At 36.2% G+C, this 21046-nt stretch overlaps 1 protein-coding gene across 4 annotated transcripts in view; it reads right to left on the reverse strand.

The window, feature by feature from the left end:
* Window positions 1-21046, reverse strand: part of SLIT2 (slit guidance ligand 2) — a 257184-nt gene that overhangs the window by 90858 nt on the left and 145280 nt on the right. For all 4 annotated transcript variants that reach the window (XM_086746083.1, XM_086746085.1, XM_086746082.1 and 1 more), the window contains exons 6-9: window positions 10673-10744; window positions 6588-6659; window positions 3734-3897; window positions 1295-1433 (exon numbers count right to left, since the gene is read on the reverse strand). In XM_086746083.1, the coding sequence (XP_086602209.1) occupies window positions 1295-1433; window positions 3734-3897; window positions 6588-6659; window positions 10673-10744 (447 nt within the window). The remainder of the gene's footprint in view (window positions 1-1294; window positions 1434-3733; window positions 3898-6587; window positions 6660-10672; window positions 10745-21046) is intronic.

A 21046-nucleotide genomic window follows, 5' to 3' on the forward strand; every position in this document is an offset into this window, starting at 1 on the left:
CTCTCAGCAACATTGCTCTTTGAGCCTGCAGGCCCTCTAGCAACTTTGCTATGACTCTGCTCTACAGTCAGGGCATGGTTGTACATTTATAAAATGTTTCTGCTTTATATGACATGTCATGCAATCCTATCAGCATGCGTGCTCCTCTGTCCACAGGTACATGGTATTAACATGACAACTATATCACAGATTCCATTCAATCACCTTCCTTCTGCTTTTTCAGACTACACTCTGAGGATACTGCTTTAGCAGAATATCTATTACGTGTAGTATAAGTTGCTGATCATTCTTGCAAAGCTATGCTTCTCTAACAGGGAGTGTGATGAATAAAGAGACCAAAGGCCAATGTTGTGGTTTAACCCCAGTAGGTAGCTCAGCCCCACACAGACGCTCGCTCACTCCCCCAGTGGGATCGGGAGAGAATTGGAAGGGTAAAAGTGAGAAAACTTGTGGGTTGAGATAAAGACAATATAATAGGTAGAGCAAAAACTGTCTATGCAAGCAAAATAAAACAAGGAATTAGTCCTCCCCAAGGAATTATTACTCCTTCCCATCGACAGGCAGATGTTCAGCCATGTCCAGGAAAGAAGGGCTCCATCAAGCATAACAGTTACTTGGGAAGACAAATGCCATCACTCTGAATGTTCCTCTTCCTTCTTCTTCCTCCAGCTTTTATTGCTCTGAGCATGCTGTCATAGGGTATGGAATACCCTTTTGGTCAGTTGGGATCAGCTGTCCCAGCTGTGTCCCCTCCCAGCTTCTTGTGCACCCCCAGCCTCCTCACTCGTGGAGTGGTGTGAGGAGCAGAAAAGGCCTTGACTCTGTGTAAGCACTGCTCAGCAGTAACTAAAACATCCCTGAGATATCAGCAGTGTTTCCAGCACAAATCTAAAATACTGTCCCATACTAGGAAGCTATTATGAAGAAAATTAACTCTATCCCAGCCAAAACGAGCACAACGGTTGTTGTGACCCCTGAAGGCAAAAGGGTTTATAGCCTGCAGTGAAAAGCCACTCACCTGCAGAAAAGCAAGTATTCACCAGCTCTTTTAAAATCAACTCAGAATGCAGTTTTAACTATGGATTGTGAGTAGTACACACAAAACTTAACTTATAAGAGAACATAAAAGTCTTAAATATTGTCATACACCTGTATATTCCTTTTATGTCTGAATTTGAATATGTATTCCAAAATTCCTACCTTGTATAATACATGAATTTATACAAATAACAAAAATGAACACATAGGAAAAAACTGTTTCCTGCAAGTTCACAGAAAAAGTCAGATTACGCACATTTCAGTGATGGTTTCTGGAAGATTTGTTGGGATCTCAGTAAGACCTTTCCCACGACAGTCCACAATGTTGTTACTACAGGTGCACGCAGCAGGGCAATGCAAGACACTGCAGGACGGCGCCATGAAGGACTGGTGACCTGCAAAGGAAATGACTTTCTGCTAAAATGGCACAATACTGTCAAACAGTAGTCTATTTTATCTCAACAGTGAAACATCACATTTTACACTTCCTTGAAAAACGTAAGGCAGAATTTATAAAATAAACATTGTAGCCTATCAATACTTTTGAATTGCATTCACTTACATACCCAGTTAATAGCAACATGCTGACACAATATTGAGAGATGAAAGACAAATGCTTAACTACTGTGCTAGAATTTTATAATTTTTCAACTTTTTTTGCAACTCGCACTCAAAATCATCTTGTTAAAGATGACTAACTGTGATTCATTTTTCAGGTATATTTTACCCATTCTGTAGTTTTAAAAACTAATTATTGATCTACTTAGTTTTCAGAATTTTGTGTAGTATTAAAAACATATGTCAAAATAAATGAATGAACTTAGCTACAAAAACTGAAGGTGTCCCCTAGTTATGTTCTGTTCTGCAAATACTTATTTAAGTATAGTCCTTCAGTTCTATATCGCTTACAGACAATTTTGGAGTTATGATATTTTCATTCAGTCAAAAAAAAAAAAAAAAAGCTTTGACTTCACAGCTCATACTCTCACTCTCTGTGTTAGCTCAGCAGACTTCTTCCTCCCACGATCTATCATTCTTACTAACTCAGGTGGCTAATTTATACAACTTTCCATCACCCTAAGTTCTTGTGCCATATGTTAAACTCAAAATTTAAAATTGCATTTAAACATAATCACTTAATCTTTAGGTATGCTTTAGAAAGTAAACAACTTATTATAGTTTCCTGCAAATAGACAGATTGCACATTTTATTAATGCACTCATTCTTGTATCGACTTAATGACACAGAATTGCTGTTTTGTAATGATACAGAGAGGCACAAAGGGATGAGCAAGGCATGGAGTCCTCTTTTTCTTTCTTTTTTTTTTTTATTATGGTAAAAAAAAGCTAGAGACTGAAATTCTCAAAGAAAAAAACTTCTTGACTATGAAACCATAACTGAATCTAAGATCTCTCTCACTATTTTAAATTTCATATATTAACACAGGAAGGGTAGATTGATAATGTAAGTTGCACCCACTGCTGTTCCTACTTACAACTTCACATAACAACTGCTCAAGTTTTACATTACTGAAAAGGTTAGTCTTTTGAGACAGTAGTTTACATTATAATAATTTGATTTCACATTTATGTATGTGTTACAAAAGTACAAACAGCTGCCAAAATTAATTATAGATACTACTCTTTTTATACTAACAGGCAGGAAATATTTCACCTGCCTTTATTAAACAAAAATACAGTGATCCAGAGAGAAAACATGGTTATTCCCCTGCCTTAAAATCAGCATTATAATGACCAAGTAATAAAACTGTTCTTGACACTTGGGCTCTGCAGCCATACCATTTACAAATAAGACACATGAACTGATCTCGTTAGATGCCCTTTTAAGTGTACATAAGAGCAGAATTAATGGTAAGAATACTGTTAGCATTTTCCATGCAAACATGGCAGTGCCTTACACTTTGATGTCAGAGGCTGCTTAATAAGGACAGAACATTTTGCTTTTCATAAAACTCATTTAAAAACACAGATCTGTGCAAATTTTGGCATATTTGGCAATAAGCCTCTAGGGGCCTGCAGAAAATCAACCAGTAGAAATAACACTGCAGAGTCACAGAAAAGAAAGATAGCTATATTCCAGGTTTTTAATGTTTTTGAGGAAATTTGAAACAGCAAAGTATACAGAAAATTTTCAATCTGAGTCTAAAAATATTTAAATAAGAAAGATAAACTTGCCTTCTTCCTCATCTAGAAGATATGAATAAAAGAAAAAAATTGAATAGAGAAAATGTGATTAGTAACAAACTGTTAGTCATTTCATTATTTCATATCAGATGCACTAGAGCATACCAACAACATTCAGAAAGTTACTTAGGGATTCAGAATATTATTTAAACTGCAGAAAATAACAACAAGAAAAAACAACAACCTGTAAAGTTAAAAAAGTATAATTCCTTATTACTAAAGGCCTTCCACATCTCTCCTCCATAATTATACTTTTAGAAGCCTATATACTCTACGTAAATGCAGCACTTACATACAAATTATAAGGACAGAAGCATCCCCCCACAAGGTACAAAAAGCAATAAAAATTATTAGTTTATTTTTTAATAAACATTAATACTTGGCTTATGTAAAAGCTGGCAAAAGTCAACATGCAGCACTAGCAATCACCACTGCGCTGTCAGTAGGTGTATTTTAAACCAGGACTCAGTGAGCCAACCCGTTTCCCTTACCGCTGCAGACAAACTCCCGTTTTTGGACCTCGGCTACGTTATGTCCCCGGAGGTGGGACGGCCCCATGCACTGAGTGTAGAGGCCGACCCGTGGCCGCTGCCGCAGCCAGTCGGACAGCCAGGCCAGGTGGCAATCGCAGTAGAGGTTGTTGGAGTGAAGACGACTGCACAGAAAGAAACACGTCAATACCTTCGAATTAGGAAGAACAAACAGAGAGGCAACCAATTTTCCCAGCTGCCACTTCAACAAACAACTATGCCAACTTATTAAGATTGGTAACGAGGAATTAATTTTTCACATTTTTCATTGAAAGTGTGGCAATTAAATGCTAACAAATAAAACTATACAGGCATTAACATTACTTTTTATTTGTGGTCTAATTAATTGGAAGAAAAAAAAGAAAGCTTCCTAATAAAGTAACCTATCTGTAGTTACTTTTCTCTTGTCTAAAAGAAAAAAATAATTATACAAAAGCTTGAAAGCTGCCATGGGACTCTTTAATCCAGATCTGTACAAACAGTGAATAAGACAAAAATGTCTCAAGTAAATTTCCCTATAGTGATAATCTACTGTCAGAAAAAAAAGGAGTTAATAAAAGATTTGGTTTCCAATTAGATATATCTGTAAGTCTGGCCATTATTAGTCTCTATAGAAACAGCCTACAAAATCCCTTTAACAGGTCATATTCATTTTCTGCTGAACAAGACAGAGTAATAATTCAATATAAAACACCTTCTTTCACATTCCTTTTCTGATTTCCTCTCTTTTTGTTTAATCACAGAAAGGGGGATTAGCTGTTTTTGGCTCCTAGGGACCTACATTCCAAGCAATGTCTGAAATTAAAAGACCAAATGGCAGCAAGTGATGAAATTAAGTCAGTCGTCTCTCTGTTGGCAGGGTCCGACACAAGACCATGGCTCCTCGCCAAGTGGCAAAAAGCACTTTGCCATTGATAAAGTATTAAACAAATGTATTCACTAAATTAGGTAAATTACTTTTCTCTGGCTCTTTTCTCTAGCTCTTACATTTTCTCAAACTACAGAAAAGGATGTCCACAGCTATAAATCAAATCCTTACTCAGAATCATCCATAACAGAGTAATGCCATTTTGGTTCTTTTTTAGCTGATGTGCTCAATCCTAACTAAATAACTGGAAAGGAAGTGCAAGAAAATCAGAATTTAGATAAGAGGGCTAATTAATCCATTAAAAAAAAAATCTGTAGAGTAACATGAAATGTGTAACCAAAATTAAAAAAAAACCCAAACAACTAATTCACTTCCCCCCCCATATATCACTAGAAATTAAAAGCAATATATTTTCCTGTACTAATTCTTGGGTGGGTGCTTTGTAAACATAGCTCACAATACAGCACACTCATTCAGTACAACCTGCGGCCAGCTGTAGGCGAGAACACCATTGCAAATCAGAGCTAATGCTGCTGAAATCAATACCATTATACAAGAATATTCTGACTGCAAATGGAATGTTACAGCTATAATCTAGCACCGTGTGTCCATTTTCTTTTCTTTCTAGATAAACTTTCAAAAGATTAAATATCTCACCAAAAAAAAAGGTGTAAATGTTGCTAAATTGATTCACTGTAATTTGCGGTTCAGAATACAAACCGTATCTGAAGGTTGAAAGAGGTACAGACATTCATGTTTTCGAGTCTCAGACCCAAAAGAATGGAATGAAATTCTATTCTCAAAATATAACCAAGGCCACCAAAAGCCCATGGTCAGCACGACTTAAGTACTCTTGTATTTGTCAAAGCAAGAGCAGTTACAATTCTGTTATGAAATCAACAGAACTACTCACCTGCATGAAGTTTCTTCAGTTAGGAACTGTATGTTAACTCGAGTTAATAGCCCTATTGATTTCAAAAGAATTGTGCAACCCAACATGTGTAAAAGAAAATGGACAGGCTCTTTGTAAAAGTAGTTCTTTAACAGTAAGAGGTACCCTTGAACTGTGATAGAAACATCCCATTCATTTTTGATTCCCACTTCACTGGAAAATCTGTTTGAAAGAGTCTCAGGACTAAACATTGATGTATTCCGGTTTTACCACTCAACATAATGTACATTTATTCTTAGTTCAGTACAAACATACACAAGAAGTAACCCCAAACTTACATACACACTCTTTTCACTGTGTTCTGTTTTAGAAGCCTTAGGTGTTCTTCTGTGAAAGTCACAACCTCTAAAAATGGGGACCTTATTGTAAATGCTGACACAACTTTAATTATAATAGCACTACCGGATGATGCTGTAATTTTATGTTACAAAGACTGCTGGAGAGCCAGTTTAGTTTAATTAGGTCTGCTAGCAGTACAGTAATAAAAGCATAAAGATTTCCCATTTATCACAACTGACAGCCAATCAAAGATTCTTCCATGTTCCTAAATGAAATGTGACCTATTCAATAGCTCAACGTAAAGCAAATTTTTGACTTTCAAAAAACATCAATTTCTTTCTCTATACAGCTGTAACATACAAAAGAGAATGCCCTCTTCCCCAACACAGCACTATGGAAAACTATGGGAAAAGGACATTTGCATAGAGTTATTCATCCCACATCCTGAAAAAGATGATGGAAAAGGATGCAATTGCTTCTTTATCTTCTGAGCCCCAAGTATTGGCTTTGGGGTCACTTGTTAGCTTTACCTTTCAGAATTAGCTGCCAAAGACAGACAATAGTCAACCTCATGATACCTCAATATTTTTTTTTAATTGAGCTTATGCTTTCTTTGCCTGTATAGGCATTTATAGACCACTGACAAAACTTCATAGAAGTAAAAGTGATGTACCGGACTGATAAAAATGGCAGCCGCTTTCAGTGGGACTACTTACAATGTTCTGAGTTTGGGCATATGGTTGAAACTTGCCACAGACAGTCGAGTAATGTTGTTATTGTTGAGAGTGCTGTGAAGTCAAGAAGAAACTTATTAACATGTTACAGTTATGTTACACTTATTACACTTTCAAAAAAGGCATCGCTAACTAAGATCACGGTGTACTGTTTTTAGGGATGAGTATCAGGAAAAAACCCCCATGCTTTTAGATATACTTTATCTCCCTATTCAATCTCTGGTAAAACATTATGGTTTGACCACTCCTTTAATAATCCTAACTAATTTGAGGTCCCCGTAACCTATGATTCACTCAAATGGAGCTTACACCAATGTTGAGAACATCTATGGCATTCAAGCTATGGTTGTCATCATGATGTAAAAAAGCGTTCTTGGAGAAAATTCCTTGATTCTAGGAGTCTTGTTTATCTTTCTAGCTTCTGAGAGTCTGTATTTTTTGACAGAGGATACAAGATCTGCTATTTTTTTCAAAAATTTTAGGAAAAGTTTAACTCTGGTGGCAATTTGGTTTTATATGGAACAGAACTGCCATAGATAATCCAGAGTTGTAAGAACAGTAGGAGAGCTTCTGCTATACAATGGAAGGAGTCAGGAATCTCAATACTTTAGCAAACTAATAATGTAAACTTTAGACAAAGTGCCTGGAACTTGAGATAGGAACCAGGAACAAATCCTAGCCAATTGTTGGCTAGCACAGACACATCATACTCAGTAAGCATAGTCTGTAAACATAATTAAACTTTATGAATGATCCTGCAGTTAAATATTGTCTTTAGGCTGCAAATAAAATGCAAACAAGGTTGACTCTAGAACAAGAAAACAAGTCACAGAATTTACAGTTTTGACTTAGAGATAACTCTCTAACTCATTTCAGCGTAATGGAGAATGTGCTCTGGGATTTTAAATACATAACTATGGCACGAATAAACAATAATTCCCACTGACCAATACTTTTTTCCATTTTGAAACAAAGTGCCGTTTACTTTTTTCTGTTAAAAAAAAAAAACCACAGAATGTAATTTGTACTAATTTTGAATAAATTTTAAGTACTCTCTGATCCTGAAACACAGAAAGGTAAATTCACAGCACCCCGAACAGAATCAGGCTGTACATCTCCACATCAACCAAGCAATTAATTTCTGGTGCAATGTGCTGCATTACACCTTTGTGTGCTTACTCATTTCATGTCCTAAATGTTGTCTTCACTGTGCATAAAGGATCTCTCCTGTGTGCCCTTAAGGCTACATAAACAAAGAGGAGAATAATCAAAAGAAGAAGAAAAAGGGAGAATCATGCCCTTTTTCGAAAGAACAAAAATGAAAAAACAAAAAATGGCCACGTGGGTATAGCTGCAAAACGTGCCTTCATGAATAAATGACAATCAGTAAATCTTGGCAGGATTTTCTTACAATGTCCAGAGGGTAAATGACAGCTCGCATAATTCTTCCTGAATGACTTCTTACAAGGTTTCAGAATCACATAATTCCAAGGAAGGGAATGGAAATTAGTACGTATTTCCATAGCTGTGAGATGTTGAAAGAAGGTGTATCTACAAATGTTTTAATTTTCAATTTCAGATGTTTGCCTTGCTATTTTGTATACATGAGCTATTAATTTATTTTTGCAAGGGTACAGAAAAGTATCAGGAGTAGACATAAGGAATAAATAAGGAATTAAATAATTTTCATAACTATTTCTATCTAATGATGGAAACACTTGATTTCATTACAGAGATGTACTTAAAAAAAAATTGGCTCAACGCTTTTACCTAAGTGCTACGTACTATTGCAAAGAGTGTGATGAGTGAAAGACCTTTTTTTCAATTTCTTGGATACTTGATTTTTTTTTAATATGACAGCACTATGTATTTTCCCATAGTCACTGTTTCCCCTGTACAACAGATTTTCTTAAAAAAAAAAAAAAGAAAGAGAAAGAGGAAAATGAAAAATAAAATTTCACAGAAATTCACCTGGAGGATTATAATTGCCTTCATCTTTCAGAACTGTCCACAGTTCAGGTTGTTTTTTATCTTTAACACTAACAGCCTTTAAGATTCTGCAATTATTTAACCAATATACAATGTTTATTACCCATATATAAATGTTTACTTTGGTAAACATTTCAACTGTCACTAAACAGGATTACAACCTAAGTAACTTTAAAGATTATTTAAAAGTTTTATCATATACTTAATAGTCTGAAGTAATATACAGATTCTGTGCTTAGACAGAATAATGAACTCCAAATGAAAACAAAAAACATAGTCTTATTTGCTACTCAGTGCAATACAGTATGGTCTGATCTAGATATCTTTCATTCTTTAAGCCATATTGGAAAGGAAGCTGAATTAGATTCAAACTCTTCAGTACTGTTTGAAAAATATTCCTCAATTTTTAAAAAACTTAATATTTACATCATTGCTTAACACATAACACAATTCAAGACAGTGAACATTTAGCTGTATATTTGAACACTCCTAATATTCTATATATATTCATTCACAAAGTTCTACTTTTTGAGCAGAATATTATTTTAGCAGAGTTCGGTGTTTTGTTGTTTTTTTTTTTTTTTTCTTTCATTGAAATCTATGTGAAAATTTTACCACTGTCTTCAACTGGTAAGGATAGCTTTTTTAGAACACTAAAAATTGCAGGCACTATAAAAGGCAGAAAATATTTGATTTTTTTAAAAAAATGTACATTTATAACTTTCACTTCTAAAGAAAGGTTTGTGTTAAAAATCATAGTAACAAGATTAAACAATCACTGGAAAAGTTATTCTGTCATATATATGAGTTCCAAAGATAAAAATCTGACAGAATGTCAGGTTTATTGACAGACAACCAACAATTCATCAGCTCGACAATGAGATGTAATATTGAACCTACAGTACATTTTACATGGCTTTATACCAGAAAGTTAATAACAGGCTTGTTATTCTATAATTACAACATAAAAAAACCAAATTTAGCTGTCAGATCCATTCACTCATAAGAAAGACCAACTATTGCTTAATAACAAAAAACTTTACCGTCAGCAACTCACATATTCTTTAGTTTCTAGGACATACAGAGACTATGTATTGCCAAAGAAGCTTCTTTACTTCAGAATCTTAAGAAAAAAATCAGCCCTAAAATCGACAAAAAACAATCCTCCCTCATCCCCCTCAAGGTGTTGTGATTTACCAAATGTGATTCAAAGTAACATGAAGTAACAAACTGATACACAGTCTTTCACTTCTCTTAATGCAGAAAGCCCAGAAAAAATGTGACATTTTGACTGACAGAGCAAACATTTCAGGAATGTGTCCTGTGCCTCAAATCCTTTGGAAGTGAGGCACTTTGCTCATTACAGTAACTATTTTCAGGTCAGAGGTAGCTGATGGTAATTTCGTTACCTTTAACCTCACTGATGGCCACTGAGACAGTGAGAAAAAGCTATGCAAGAGAGTACTGCAATACTAACCTTCAGTGACATAAAGCAGGTATTTTTCTACACACACACACACACATATACACAAATAAAATTTAAAATGTTTAAAAAAAAAGCAGTCGACGTGGACGTGCTGAATATGTTATCATGTAACAGTAGTGTTTGATAGAAAAGTGGCTCTTTCTTTGAAAACATCCAGACTATGAAATATATACAGTATATTGTTCCTTAAACAGAGTGAAAGATCAAACTGATGTCAGTGTGTGCAACAAAGGCAATCCTGAAAACCTTCAGCACTTCAACAGTGATCGGTAATTTAAAAAATTAATTGGATTCATTAATACTGCCCCCCCCCCCTTTTAAAAGGAAATATATTCTTTTCTTACAGTATCTGCCATCTGCTTTTTAATTTTTTTTTTTAACTTGTGTTTAATGGCTGTCTGGCAGAGTAAAGGAGTATCTCTGCCTCTCCACACATTTTTACCATTTTATAGCACATCTCAGTGGATTATTTTAAGACATCTTTTCACAAGACCATCCTGACACCAGGCTGCAGCTTGCAGATAAGCTTTTACATTAGTACTCCCCAGATACCGAGCTCTTGCTACAAGTAAGAGATACAAGGAATACTTACAGCACTTCCAGGTCGCGCAGAGCCCTAAATGCCCCATCTTCAATACAGCTGATCTGGTTGTAATCCAGTTGCCTGTTAAACAGATTAGGAAGGTATTTGTAAGGGAGATGAGTGTTGGCAGGGTTAGGTGCAAAGCAAGCCTCCGGAAGGGCCGGCAGCGCTAGGCCCCACTAAGCGAAACGCTCTCGCAAATACGCTCATACGCTCGAGACTGTCACACAGCGTGCTGGCCTGGATGCTGCCACAGAAATCCCTTTTTGTTCTCAACTGTCTGCGCAAAACAGCAGTGCTGGGAAAGCTCCAGTAAATAATAACTGCACCTTATATTAAATGCCAAAGGAATGCAATTTCATTACATCAAGAAAAGCTATCCATTAAAAGCTCTCAGCGTCATCTTGCTGAAACAATTTCATTAAGGTAAAGGACGGTAAATCACTTAATGTCACATGCATCCCCTCGGTGACCTAACAGAATCCATTTATCAGAGCAGCCCAGCTGCATGTTAATTCCTCCCGCTGCGGGAGGCACCGGTGACACAGTAACAGACACCACTTTTAGGGGTCCCTCTGCAAGCGTGCATGCCTGGACCGGGTGGGAGGTGCTGGGGTGTGGGGAAGATTTAGAATAATTGCCTTCTAGAATATTTCTAAACACAGAAATAATAGTGTCCAAGGTATTTACATATGTGGTTACTTATGTCCTTTAATTTTGCTCTGAATGAACCTAGTATTTCTGCTGTAACCTTCAGCATGTGGTTTTCTACATACTTTGTGCTCTCTGCAATCACATGCAGATAGGATGCTGTAACGGAGCACTTGAATTCTGAACATAAAACTCAGCAATCCATCCCATACATTATTAATCTTTAAGTATTAAGTTATGAAAAATTTAAATCCATTTCTCTGAAGAATATTATTACCTTTTCAATTTCCAAACATTGATACAACAGATACCGCCCAATTAAAAGTCTGCTGAAATTAGCAACCATGCAAATACAAATTCCCAGTTTCTCTGCTGATAAAAGCTTTTCCTGTAAACACTGCCATACGTCCCATACGTCTTGTGCATTTAAGAGCACGACTTGCAAAGCAAAGATGACAAAATTTCACTTTAAACAACCAGAAGACCTTCTCCAAGTCGGTAAGTTATCAGTGTCAGATAATATATATGAGCAAATGTGTGTGAACAATACTAAGAAAATGAACGAAATACAAATGAACTCTGCCCTTCTGTCTTCAATTATATATTAGCTAGCAGGGCTAATGAGGCCTTTACTAAAGCATTTTCTGTGATTCTTCTGAATCTATGATAATGTTTTACTTTATCAATAAATCATCACACACACTGTTGAGTGTAATGTATCAACTTCTATAAAGTTCTTCTAGTTTCATCCACATTTTTCATCTGAATTACTACTACACAGGAATAAAATATTGTCATAAACGTAACAGTGTCTGTGTTTCTGTGTACTGAAAGCTAAATGCAAACTATCATTTCCTGAATATGATCTTTAATCATTTTGGTGCAATGTTACAGCATCAGTGCTGCAGTGCTGGAATATTTAAGCCTACTTTCTCAGGCTCCTTCAATTTTTACTAATGAATTTCATTTAACAATTAAGTTAATAGCCTTTTTATTTTAAAGAAGTAAAATATATACACAGTACAATTCTCTAACCTCTTGAACGATTTATCAAAGCTATTTAAATCAGTACAATGGCATGAAATGTTACCCTTGACACAATACAAAAGAGAAATTGTTTCCAGACAAATTGGAAAAATCTTTTAATGCTATCAAATTTGCCTAATGCAGTCTGCAGGTTAATCTGTAAAAGGGTGAGCTGTATGTTTGCCCACATCTTATTATCCTTAGCTGTCAATGTATAAATCAGTGCTGACACAGCTTCTTCTAAATCATCCATACTATACACAAAGGAAAATCTTTTAACAGTAGAGAAAGCACTCGAGCAAATCCTGTCCTACACAAACTGAAAGGCAGATTTCTTCCACTAGACTGGCAGCAGTTGTGGTGCACATGAAAACTTTTGGACTTCTTCCTCTAGTGAGTCACCACAACCACTACTACCTTAGTGAAGGGTGAGTTGTTTTCACTTAAATCTTCTTACTGGAAAGATTACTTTGTTTGCACTGAACTAATTAGCCAGTTTCGGTTTGGGGGAAGGGAATTTCATGGGTTAGAGAGGAGAAACATTTCTTAGTTCTACAAATTGTTGTCTTTGCAAGATACTACTGTCTTTGTGTTTTAGATGATCAGTTACAACCATTATATAAAATGATCAGACACACACCATGAAGAACAAATGGCATGATATTTTTTTTTTTAAGCTATGAAAAGTACGCAGCTTTGAAGATCGTGTGCCTGGCTTGAACAGTAATTTATGGTACTTGTGTTAAGGTAAAGATCTCCACTGCATATATAATCCAAACAGAAAGTTAGATAATATTTTACAACCAGTACCATTAAATTATGATGTCCCTCTAATGGATATGCTGAAGTAGTCGGGGTATTTTGGATAAAACTGGTTCCTGACATCAAGTTGTGTGAGTGCTAAGACTTAACACAAAAGCAAGAATACTAGAGAAAAAAAAAGCATGTACTTCTCTAATTTTAAATTATGTTTTATAATTTGGTTTTAGCATAATGACTTTCAAAACCACACATAAAAATCTGCAATATTATAAGAAAACTTTTTTTCACCACTGAATTATTGAGCACACCAATAATCCAAACTCAATTTTAGAAAGCTTTTTTTCCCCACTGAGAGTTTATTTTCTTCTTTTCAAATTATTAAATCACTCTGAGAACAGAAGCTGATCAGATATGGACCAGCAACTCTGGCCCATCCTCATCCTTCCCCTCTCCCCAGTCTTTCTTCATCATCTTCCCCCTCCCCGCATCTCCATGTTAGGTCTTTTCTATGTGGCATCTCTCCATCCCTTTGGAAAGTTGCTATTCCTTTCTGCTCCCCCTTCCACAAAGCAGCTGATTACCTTTGGCTGTGCCATGCTCATAAAACAGAAAAAAAAAAAAAAAAAGCAATCACATTCAAAATCTTCCTTGTGTTACAGAGAATTAAGCAGGTTTTGTACACATATCTGCAGCATTATCTGGCTATTTCATATACTTACTAATCTTCTGCTATTTGAAATGTTAATGTTTACATGAGTTCAGCTATAAAAACTAGGAAGAACTAAATAAAAAGCATTCACCTAATAAAATGTCTGCTTTAAAATGTTTTTATTTATTGATCTTGCTGATACCTCCTAGACTGTAGAAACATGTTGCTAACTTATATTTTCCTCCTTTTTAGCATCTGTTGTCTATCAGATAATGATAAATAAATATCTAAAAATAAATCTTGTTGTCCTACAACAAGATCATTTAATGACTAACAGAAGATGTTGCATGCATTTGAAAACTACTACCCTCATACAGAAAAAACTGTTTTCTGACTGACAGAAAACCTCATTCATAAAGACTGTGTTAAAAGTTGGGACAATTTCAGTCAATCTATCTGCTTTACTCTCCGGTTCCTCACACCTTGAGGGCACTCCATGGTCCCATGCAAGAGAGCATCATGCAGCTTTACATTATTTTAGAATCATAGAATCATAGAATGGTTAGGGTTGGAAGGGACCTTCAAAGGTCATCTAGTCCAACCCTCCTGCAAGGTGCAGGGACATCCCTGACTAGATCAGGTTGCTCAGAGCCTCATCCAGCCTGGCCTTGAACGTTTCCAGAGATGGGGCCTCCACCACCTTTCTGGGCAACCTGTTCCAGTGTTCTATAACTCGCATCGTAAAAAATTTTTTCCTAATTTCTAATCTGAATCTACCCCCCTCTATTTCAAAACCATTACCTCTCGTCCTATCGCAACAGGCCCTACTAAACAGCCTTTCCCCATCTTTCTTGTAGGCCCCCTTGAGGTACTGGAAGACCGCTATCAGGTCTCCCCGGAGCCTCCTCTTCTGCAGGCTGAACAGCCCCAACTCTCTCAGCCTGTCCTCATAAGAGAGGTGCTCCAGCCCTCTTATCATCTTCGTGGCCCTCCTCTGGACCTTCTCCAACTGGTCCATGTCCTTCTTGTGCTGGGGGCTCCAGAACTGGACACAGTACTCCGGGTGGGGTCTCACCAGGGCAGAGTAGAGGGGGAGAATCACCTCCCTCGACCTGCTGGTCATGCTCCTCTTGATGCAGCCCAGGATGCGGTTGGCCTTCTGGGCCGCAAGGGCTCATTGCCTGCTCATGTTAAGCTTCTCATCCACCAGCACTCCCAAGTCCTTCTCCTCAGGGCTGCTCTCAATCCATTCCCCACCCAGCCTGTATTTGTGCCTGGGATTGCCATGACAATGGATTGCCATTTTCCTTTGTTCAGAAATTATTACATTCTCTTAGCATATCAATTTAATGGTAAATATTGTTTAAGAAGTCATCAGAAAAAGTCAGAGGCCTTTCTAGATCCCTATGGTAGCTTCCTCCCCAGGAAAACAATTAGAAAATGTTTCTAGTTTAGCAGTTTGTACGCTGGACTTCACATCATTAAAACTTTTCCTTGGGAAAAGAACAGAGTGCACAATATTTATCACTGCAAGCGACAATTTTTGGAAACAGTCACTGTTTTTAACGTCTCCTTGTATTTTTTAAAACAGAACTGAGTTGATTCCTATTTCTCAGTTCCAGTTTCCTATTTCTCAGTTTCAATTTTGAGAGGAATCAATAATTTCAGAGACACTAGTTGAGAAAGATGTAAGAAAATTATAGAATAATTTATTCTAAGTTTTTATGAAACTTCAGAGAACTGCTTGTTTCCCATGACTATTCCTATTTATTGTGTTTATTCTTTCATTTCAAAGTCAAGTGCTTTTTTTTTCCAGTTGCTGTTTATTTTCCTAACACAGTTCATTTTGTTCTTTGCTAAATTTTCCCTGTAAAACATTTTAATACTTTTTTCTCCTAATATGCATATTATAGCAAATGATTAACCTTTTCCTTTTATCCCAAAATTAAAAAGCAAGACTTACAAATACATCCAAGTAAGGCATACTGACTGAATGAACTAGAAGGAAAGGGAGAAGGGATCTATAGTTCAATAGCTCCATCCCCTCAAAATTATCTAGCACTTTACTTAGCTAAACCCAAAAGTATCTTCCAGGAGCAAAAAAAAAACCCCAAAAAGTCAAAATGAAACAGGAAATGCCATAAAGAGGAGGATAAACACAGAATAAACAATCTATAAGTTATGTGATGTAAAGATCCAGATCAGTATAACTTCCCAGAAATAATGCAATTCAGGAATTAGATGGCAAACAGCATCAAGATTATTATATAACATGGGGAGCAAATATGTTTCCGTTCTAGCATGGAAGCCATATTAAGCACATATCCCATGATATGGGATAAAATTACATCCAAGTCCAAACAATAGAGTTTATCAGATCAGTTCAAACTAGCCTACCTCAATTTGCTTTCTATTATCACAAGAAAATATAGGGGAAACTACACAAACCACAGCAACATTTGGTACTTTTCCTAGTAAAAGCATAGGCCACATTTTTCATTAGGGTAAGTTCAGATACCATGTAAAATTTTGTGTAGGTATTGGCACTTATCAGATGAAACCACACCTACTTCAGCTGCCTAGGTTTTATTCAACTAACATTTATTGTTACTCAAATATATTTCAGATAGATTTTTAGTTTCTACGTATTTTAGACTTTTCCTCAGTGGTTCAAGTGCCAAAAAAAGACCTGCAAGGAAGCTTTTGATTCATATTCAGAGATTTCTGATTTGAAACTCATCTCCAAAGCCAAATGCTCCGCTTGATTTAAAAGAATAATTGACTTTAACAGTTCATAAATTATTTTTTTTTTTTTTTACAAAATAAACTGTTTTCAGTAGGCCAAATTTTAGGATAGTAGTCTTTAATAAAAATAACAATTTTAAAAATAGTATTGAAATAGTACTTTGTTAAATGGTCCAAATGAACTTTTTTTTTCCCAAAGTCCTCAAGATCACTGACCTGTTTGACAACAAGAGTTTTAGAAGGCACTAGAAAAGTGTACCTGTGCTTTTCTTCATTCCTTCAGAGCTATTTTATAAAAATCTTAAGTATACACTGAATATATTTCCCTAACGTCCTATGAAAATCCTTCTTGATGTATACCTGAAACACAGGTGGCTGAACAGACTAGTGGTTGAATGAGATTCCCATGAAGAACAAGCCTGAGAAATATGCCAATTCTAAATTATTAAAGCATGTCTCAGACAAGCAATGCATTTGGATTAGCACTTGTACAGATGAGTAGACAAATATACTTCCAGTTGCAGTGGAATTTTGCGCATGACCTCAGATGAAATCAGTTACTAGAACATCTTCAGCAGGAATCTGGTTTTTGACTGCTAGTAAAATTAAACTTAAAAAAAAAAGTCCCACCATTGCCAACAAAGATTAAAACAAAATTCTGTTGTGCATTTAGTGACAATGCCGGTTTTAAATCTTTCACAATAGACATGAAAGAGGCATCAGGGCAACCGCAAGTAATATTAACCAAGGTTTTGAATAAATGTTAGTGTAACGGGAAGGACTCTGAGTGGCTGCTCATCTCTCTCTCCGCCAATTCTCTATTTCCCCTGACAATTTAATCTGTGAAGATACTACATTGCCCTGCAGCCTTTATCCTTGGGGTGACAGCTACAGTGTCCCCCACTTGCTGGGAAAAAATGGAACCGAATGAACACAAAGGCACGAAAGGAGAGGGTAGTCCAAACTAAGGCCAGACTGTGACAAGAAAAACAGGGCACAAGATATATGCAGGAGGTATGATGAAAATGTTCCTTGGTATTTTGGGTATCATTTGATGTTGCAGGTATTTAGCATCACAAGTCTGCCATAATGTTGATGTATTCCTTTCCATCCTCTGCCAAATATTGATTACACAGCAGAAGAGGAAGTAGGAATCTTAGAAATTTTTATACACTTCAAATTGAAATATCGTAACATAATTTTATCAAAATCATCAGAGCAGGGGCCAAAATCTGCTTCTCACAAATTGAGAAGAGTATCCAGTTTCAGTGGTTTTGTATTTGTTTGCTTTCTAAGTCCAATTCTTTTTCTTCTGGTAACCACATTCAAGAAACAACCCATACGAACTTATCATCTGTGCAGCTAAAGTGTTTTCTTACCCTTTGAAATAAAATTCCTGAGGCTGGGGAGATTTAAAACATCTTTCACATCCAGTGTGAGTACTGTATCACCAGGGAGGGTTAGGAAACAATCATTAACATGTATATTAAAAAAAATCCATGTTTAATTTCCAATTTATATGATAATTTCTGTTTATTTAAAAAAAAACAACAACAAAACAGTGGGTGCTATTGTGTTCTCTGAAGAATCTAGCTTCTTGGTGCATATTTTTCTCCCTGAAAAAGTAGCAAGTTAGGAGTAATCTTCAGAATTCTATTTCCAGAATTTGCACCCTAATTTCTGTCAAGTCCCAGATCAGCAGCTATACTGAAAGTGGATTATTCTTCAAGTCATTACCCTTGAACAGGAAAATCAAGGCTTTGAGACAGATGAGCTAGTTTTTTTTTCCTACATTTGAACTGTCAATATACTGGATACTCGGCTTGCAGTCTGACAGACCTGTACAAAATAAGCTTCCTTTATTTTTTGTCACATCTGAAGAACTTGATTCATCACCTACAACTGGGCTGTATTGGTGAGAGTGAAGCCAGGATGTGCTGTCTGGCATTGCTGAGATGACACCTGGGTTGTGCATCCAGTCTCAGTCTCCCCAGTAGAAGACAGACACTGACAGACTGGGCTGAGTCCACTCAGGACCATCAAAACCAGAGTGCTGGAGCAGATGACACTCAGGGAGAGGTTGCAAGAACTGCATTTGTTCAGCCTTAAGAAGAGAGGGTGAAGGGAGAATCTTATTGTTGCCTACAACTGCCTAAAGGGTAGGCATAGACAGAGCCAGATTCTTCTCAGTTTCAAGAGAAGAGGCAAGAAACAAGCTGGAAAATGGGAAATTTCAATTAGATATAAAGTAGGTTTGTGCGGGCTAATAGTTTTCTGGAGATTTTTGTTCTTTCTACTGTTAAGGGTGGGGTAGGTTTTGTCAATTCTCATAATACATTGCTTATTTTGCTTTTATCTTCTACAGAAACTACACAGTGAATATTATTAAGAAGATGTCCAGAAAGGAAGTATCATGGCCACATTTTACGGAAACTGGACAGCTTCTTCTGTGAAATATCAAGAGAACTCTAGAGCTAACATACCAGCAGGAAATCAAACATCATACTGCTATCATCAACCTTAAAGGAAGCAATTTCAGATAATCTCTATTAACATCTAAGTCCCTTTGCTCTAGAAAAACATACTTTGGATACAATAAAATGTTTTTCAAAATATTCCAAATCCTGATTCAGATGGGGAAATATTTAGAGGGAGAGAGAGAATGGTGAGTTTCCATTCAGGAAAATAAAATATGTAATCAGGTCAACTTCTGTGAGATTTGTTAACTGCCTTTGAAACAGCTTATTAGAGCTACATCATTACCACTCATTAAAAAAAAAAAAAGTGTCTGTATTTTATATTGAAATTGATGTAATTAATGTTGGCACACAAAGCAAATTCTAAATTTACAACATATTCTAATACAGGCTATACCTTCATTCATCTCTCCCGTAAGTTTGGTTAATGTCTTTAAAATTATGCTCAACTACTAGGCAATTGCAAAAGAAATGCTGAAATGAAAACAAATAGTTTGTTGGTCATAACAATTGTTACAACAGCTCTCAGTAATTATACAGAATTATTTGGTTCCTGGACCTTAGGTTAATCACCCAATAGAAGCTAAATTCCTTCACTTCATAGTTTGCAGAGCAATGCTTTCTATACCTATCACTTATCAGTTCTCTCCTTATCTTTCTTGAATGATGAAATAAAAATGGTACAGGTCTTGCCATCACCCTTCTCTAACTGTAATGTCCATGGCTAGATGGAAGGCTAGGGTTCAAATCTCCTTCTTGCCTATGTTTCTGAAAAGGCTCAACGGCCTGATCAAGTTACATAAATGTGCTAGAATCCACTCAACTCACCCCACAAACTCACTCGGCATTCTGATGTTCACATCTATCCCTCACATGATATAAGGTGCTTTTCCTGAATGACCAGGAATGTAGGCAGCATTTACAAGCCAGAGAAATGTATTTCTTATGACTTTCAGTTGTAGTGGGATCATATAGGTTTCAGATTAGGTTGTTTTTTTCCCTTTTTTTTCCAGGGACCACCAATAATGGATGTGCCTGTAGTATTTATGCTATTACAATAAACTATATGCCACAGATATGATTTAGACTTGGTGGCAATGCTATGGCGTTTATGATTTCTTTTTTTTTAGTTATCTCTCAAACGAGAAAGGCTTTAAAGGGCGGATCTATTGTTTCATGCAAGTTTTAGACATAGTTCAGGATCTCTACCTTGAAAATGCACACCAAGATATACTGTCTTAGCTAAAGATTACCATCCTAATTAAGTGTCTGACTGGAACTATCTCACAATGTATACTTATTACATTCTAAAATACTGCCTGTCACTAGAAAATTCTCAATGATTCTGTTATTTTTACTAACAAAGTTCCTTTCTGTAGTTGTATCAATTTTCAAATATAAAAGATCATGCAGAGAAATGCAGACTTCTCCCTGTAGCCAAGCCTCTTTTAGACCATGAATAATGACAAGACCAGTTCTGAATAGAAACTCATAAAACATCAATTAAACAAAGTAACAAAGCTACTCTGAAAAGCATTTGCATGCTTTTGAACATAAAAGATTTGGACACAATAGTTTTTCCATCAAGATGTGGTAGGACTTCATTGTGGGGAAGAACGATATCACAAGCATGGTTAAATAAAAAAAAAAAAAAATTTCTAAATATCATATCAACTAGGCCAAACTCCCGGGCATTCTGCTAAATCTTTGAAAAAATGCCCTCCTAGCTGATTTGTGTGCAGTGCTGCAGGCAACAGAATGAAGCTGAGCCCATCACGGGAAGACAGAAATGCAAAGGGCTTCCTGTCCAGTCCCCTCCTACCGGCAATACGAAATCATGTTGTTTCCTTCAGAATCACAGAGCACTCCATTTTTAAAGTAATACAACTAGAAAGTTCAACTTTCTTTAACACTGGCAACTTCAATTAGTAAAAAGTATTTAAATAGAAATTACATGAAAACCTCATACAATGACCTAATACTTCCCTATTTTTATTGATGCCAAATAAGATAGCAAGTATATTTTTTTCACACTGACAGTTCCATAGTCTTTCTGGAAGCCATTAGGCTATG

This window comes from Chlamydotis macqueenii, chromosome 4 (assembly GCF_036417535.1).
Source record: "Chlamydotis macqueenii isolate bChlMac1 chromosome 4, bChlMac1.mat, whole genome shotgun sequence".
NCBI lineage: Eukaryota > Metazoa > Chordata > Aves > Otidiformes > Otididae > Chlamydotis > Chlamydotis macqueenii.